Source organism: Perna viridis, chromosome 14, assembly GCF_037379345.1.
Source record: "Perna viridis isolate PV_CMFRI_1.1 ecotype Kerala chromosome 14, ASM3737934v1, whole genome shotgun sequence".
NCBI classification, from domain to species: domain Eukaryota; kingdom Metazoa; phylum Mollusca; class Bivalvia; order Mytilida; family Mytilidae; genus Perna; species Perna viridis.
Window position 1 is genome coordinate 22714709 of NC_142458.1, and position 5735 is coordinate 22720443.

General features: G+C 30.7%; 1 protein-coding gene across 1 annotated transcript; it reads left to right on the top strand.

The window, feature by feature from the left end:
* The first annotated feature begins 1435 nt into the window (after positions 1-1435).
* Positions 1436-5307, top strand: LOC148598665 (uncharacterized). Its single transcript, XM_088561764.1, has 4 exons — positions 1436-1755; positions 2477-2555; positions 3838-3919; positions 4510-5307. The coding sequence occupies exons 1-2, from the start codon at positions 1446-1448 to the stop codon at positions 2503-2505; spliced, it is 339 nt and encodes a 112-aa protein (XP_088417890.1). The 5' UTR covers positions 1436-1445; the 3' UTR covers positions 2506-2555; positions 3838-3919; positions 4510-5307.
* The last annotated feature ends 428 nt before the right edge of the window (positions 5308-5735 follow it).

Here is a 5735-nt window from a genome sequence, read left to right on the forward strand (position 1 = left end):
GTACTACATCTGTCTATGTATTAATGCTTAAATACATTAAACAATATATCCACCAAATTTCAACTTTAAATATTAAGTTTTACAAAATTTGACCGGGTTAACTTGGTGTATGAGACACTGCGTCGAAATGTAAGAAAATTCCGTGGGTTTTTGACATTCATGTATTACCTCCTGTTTGATTTGCATAACGACTGGTACATAAAATAATTTAAATTTATTGTTTGGTACTATGACGTTATTAACTAACTGAAGCTTAGGTATTACTCCTACGCATATTTATAGTTTCCAAGATAGGTCTTGAGACAAATAAACGCACTACTTCAGACTAATGCCTGTTAGTTAATATGTATGGTTTGATAATTGTTTCATTTTTATGTCAATACATCACAATGAATAAAACATAATAACGAGAACGTGAACGATGTAAAACAGGATACAATTTAATTTATTTATTATTACGTGCGTCAAATACTCAAATGTTTGAGTTCAACATATTGATGGATTTCGTATTATAAATAATGTATTAATTAATTACACTAATTATGCTAAGTAGCTTATATATTTAGAGGTATGTAGACCCGTCTGTCCGTACTTCTTTGGATACGACGGCAATCCAAACATCCGTCTATTGCGTAAAAGGATATTCTTCTGGCGAATCATGAATTTCATATTTGAGTACAGAGTACCTAACTATAATCCGTAATACATCCTTCATTAATAATTTGAATTAATCATACTTTTAGAATACCCCTTCTAATACATATGTGTACTCCCTTCTTTAAAGTTTAATCTATATGTTTTGTTGGGCTTTTTCATAACAAACCAAGGCATTTGCCTTTTATAAATATAGTGCAACAAATTTTTTATATATATCTTCTCCAATATATCTAAATGGAATTAAATAGAACTTTCACGTATTCTTAATTACATTTTACTAGTGTGCACCATCATTTGAATTTTGACCAAAATCGAATTTGTTGTTTCTCCTACTAACAGATTGTTTCCCCTTGGACCTCGGAATTAATTAATTATAGGACACCGTTCTCTTGTTTTCGTTACTCCTCCTATAGATATTCAGTGAGTCAAACTTTCACAGAGACTTCATCATATTATGAAGATGCACACCTCTTAATTTACATTTTAAAACAAATTTGTGTTGATGTTTCATATGTTAATATATATACATTGTCATTTCCAGACACAGGGGAGCTTAAAACAAAATAATTTGACTTGTGTTTGTTTTTGTCATATGGAAATGTCAATGTAAATGTCAATGGAAATGTCAACATTGTGTAATCAATATTTCTTGAATGAATTGAAACTACAATTTATTATATGCGTTTGTTAAGGACATGAATAAAACATATGCGCATACTAGTATATGAACAACAACTTTAATATATACGTCATTCCCAGTGGTAAGTTCAATATACGGTTAACGTAAGATGGAGCTGGTTATTGAAGACATTATAATAGTTTTGTATTGTATGCTTCCTTTGGTGGTTGCTGATTATTATTCGGTCAATTTAGAAAAGGAAATTATTTCACTTAAAAGTTCTTTGACGAGCAAAACAACTAGTTCAATAGTCAGCTGTGCATATTTATGTTCATCCCAAAGCATCTGTAGTGCAGCAGAATTTGAAAAGTCAACGGGGAACTGTAAACTGTACTCAGTTGCAACGTTTGATGATTCCTTTCAAACTGGAAAACATTTTGGTCTTTCTGCACTACAACTTGAAAAGCATCCGGGTAAAGGTAAATTAATTTATTAATTTTGGAGGGGGAGCGAAGGGGAGACACTTTCTAAATAATGTAAACGTTTTTTTAATATATTGAGATGAAAACAGTTTGAAGCAATGTGAAATTATTATATCTATAATTATGTTTTTGAGAAGAGACGCCTGCCTAAATAAGTACAATCCGCAGTTGATATATATATGCAGCGAGTGGACATGTACAAATAGATGGTGAATTGATTATGTTGAATAATAAATAGAAGTGAACAATCAGAGATAAGGCACGGGGCGTCACTGATTCATAATGGAGCAAAGATGAAAAGAGTTATAGGGACGTTTACAAGAAAGAAGGGTTAAAATTTGTAAAAGCGGAGTATTTGCCGTGTAGCCCTTAATCATTAACATAGATATATCAGCAACATCTGGTTTCTTTATGCCTATCAATTACGCATCAATTTAGATCCTTATACATGTTCTATTGTTCTGTTTTTTTAGACTCGTCGTGTTCTTTCAATATATATATATTTCTATTGTATTCATCTCTATTCAAGCGATAGCAAGGTACACCATCTCTTTTTAAGTTTTAGAATATTTGTTCGTCCACAATTGTCTCATCGGATTCATATATATTAGTAGATAGTTTTAAGTACCTCATTCGGTAATCCACAGCTGCATTGAACAAAATACGCATATTTTACTAGGCAATCTTCATTGGTATTTGTGTATATTTTTTATTAAAGAACTTTGTGATGTTGGGTTTACCAGTTAAGACATTGTTACGTGTTTTGGAATACGCAAAAGACGTGGTTTGAAGCAAAGGTAAGGTTGATTTACATTTAAATGAATGAATGAATGAATTAGAATAATTATCAATTCCACTATCAGTAAGGAATTGACCAAATATAATAATAGTGATTCATTTCAAAAGAAATTCCAGAAATTGCTTGTATCATGAGCCTAAATGTAGGTATCACAACTCTGCAAATAATATCCCTTCTTTGATTTGACAGCAATTCATACTAAACCTTTTCCATTGCTTGTTTTGCTAAGTGCACTACGTAGTTCCTTAATTTCTGTTGGTTATAAATAATAAAACGTTACTAACGATAACAGCCGTTCAGAATAAATTCAAACAAACGAAGGTCACATACAATGTACATTTTACTAGTACAAAAAATGCAATATGACAAGTAATTATAATATACACATTTGATGAAAAACTGTCACGATGAAGTAGCGACCTCCATTTTTGAACCAGATATAATTTGTAAACATTATAAAGGTCTCACTAACCACCTCTGTGTCAAATGGCCACCCCCTATGTAGTACCAAAAACACAATGAACCAAGACATATGCATTGTAAGTGCATTATTTGTGTGTATTATGTTTAAAAGTAGTCAAAATAAAGCTTAGAATGTGTACTTTAAAATCATATATGTAATACATGTATACTACAAAAGTGTATGAATATCGTTTACATTTGTGAGTAATTTGCCTCCATGCTGTCAGTTAGCAGAAAAGGTTAAAATGTGGATTTTCAGTATTATTTATTCAAGTAAATTTTGTGACAAATTTCTACAATCATCGTACCATTAGTATAATAATTTGGGAAGCCCTATTTTCCAAGCTTCGCAATGGTATGCAACTTTAAGATGTCATTTGTCCTAGGAATTTACTGTGAAACTTTGAAAATTACTTTTTTAACATGTAAAGTAATGGAAACGTTAGAAATGGTTAGTGAGATCAAATAAATATTGTTGCATATAATTTTGTTCAAAGAGGAAGGCAACCCTAACAAAATTAAGAGACAAAACAGACAATCAAACAAAAATTACAAAACAAGCAAAAATAAACATACAAGCAAAAACCCTAAATCAAACAACCAAACAAAAGTTACTGTGACGAAATTTGAATTTTTTTCTAAACAGTTCGTCTATCCCTGCTGGGTAGAATCTTAACAAAATATAAGACATAATGTAATTAAAATTGTAGCCATAAAAACAAGAAACACACACATTTCATTTTTTTTTTTATTTTTTAATACTGGAAAAATTAATTTAATTTTTGAACAATATTTTGAATATGTTTTAACAATCACAGGAAACTTGCAAAGAGTCTGGAGGTGGACTTGTTATAATTGAAGAATCGGAGGAAAATTGGTGGATTGAAAGTAGGGTTAGAGGTATGTGATATATGGTAAACAACATTTACTGTAGTAACTAACAACTGTTTGTTTCAATATGTAATGTTGTGAGTCAATATCAGAGTATTTTTTATGTAATTACATTTCAAGGTTTTGGGAATTAACCAACGATTTGTACTTGAATGTAACCCGAACCAATTGACACATCATAACTATTATATTTTCAATAAAAACGGTTTTAATTCGATCCCAATAGTTATTGAACGTCGACGAGGGCTCAGAAATGATATCATGTATATATGCTTCTATTTTCAACATCATAAAGCAATGAAATTAAAACATTCAAGAAAGTTTTGAAAACAAAATATCTTCAATTCTGTGTTTTGTTAAGAGTAGACTTTCGTGAAATAATAATAATAATGATAATAATAATTATATGATTATAATAATAGTATTAAACAAACACATTAACTGCCTAAAAATGATAAAAAAATTCCCCCCAAAATATAAATTCTTTAGTCTTTTTGCAAAAATTGATTGATTTATAAATGGGAGACTACTCATTAGGCCTGTTTGTACATTCTCCTTTGTACATTTGCGTCATCTCCTTTTATTTTATCATTTTACAGAACTCAATTTTATAGATGCATGGATCGGAGCAAGTGATCTTGATCATGATGGAGTATGGACTTGGATAGAAGGAACAGAATGTAGTTTGAGTCCTTGGCAACATGGAGAACCAAGTGGTAATGGTGTCGGATTTTATGGATATGGACGATGGGATGACAGGTCATGTGAAAGCAAACACATATTCATTTGTGAAAAAAACCCCGATATAATTAAATAATCATCGCAAGAAACAATAGATGTATGATAGAAAGCGTAGAGGTCTACATTTCAAGTTTAAATCGCAAAATGTATATTCGAATGAAATTGAGATACAATGCTTTCCTAGGTTAATCAACTTTACAAGTGATATAGCTATGTAAAATGAATGATTTATAAAAACATATCCAAAATGTTACAGAATGTACCATAATGCACCCTTTTGAATTCAATGTGGCGACCTGTAAACATTAACAGTTATCAATCGATGTATTTTCAAAATATATAATGATAAAGTGAAATCGAAAGGCAAAATAATAAATAAAAAAAAATGTGGAAACTCGGAAAGTTATAATCTTGCAGATCATCAATCAGATTTTATTTTAGCAATAATTGCACGGTACAACACTTAAAGCAATAAATACATGAATTATTTTAAAAGTTGTTTGTAGAGTCTAAAGGCCATGTACACATTGGCTGAAAGGTACAAAAAATCATTGCCGATCTTTAATTTGGTAATTGGTCAAAAATAAGTGTCCATACTCATTTAGAACAGCAGAATTTAACCTTAGATGAATTGAAACACCACAACTCAAGGAAGATCAAACTTATTACATGGAACATTCTTTTGTGTCATCTTGCAAATACATACAGATCAAGATCTGGGCAATAACTCTAACAAGGAGAGTTGTCCGACAATTTTGACTACATGAAGGCTTTGGTAGGACTTATCATAAGGATCGTTTCATCAATTGAAAGTTTTATTCTATCTATTATAGTTTTCAAGATATTGGCTGAAAACTGTTAAAAACGTATTTGTTTGCCTTTCAAGGGTAATAACTCTTACTTGCAGTCGTCTGACAACTTTGATCCCTGGAGACATTTTTAGACCTTATAATAAGGATCATTTCAGCAATTGAAATTTTCATTCTACGCATACTTTTTGTATCGGGCTAGAACTCTAACAAATAGGCTTCTGGACAAGGTTATGTTGCTAGTCATCACTACAGAAATTTTATTGTCGTCATCA

Bases quoted from the DNA above. Each gene is read 5' to 3' on its own strand.
- LOC148598665 (XM_088561764.1), top strand. From the start codon at position 1,446: ATGGAGCTGGTTATTGAAGACATTATAATAGTTTTGTATTGTATGCTT. The intron at 1,756-2,476 runs GTAAATTAATTT...TTTTTATTAAAG, and splicing joins TGAAAAGCATCCGGGTAAAG to AACTTTGTGATGTTGGGTTT.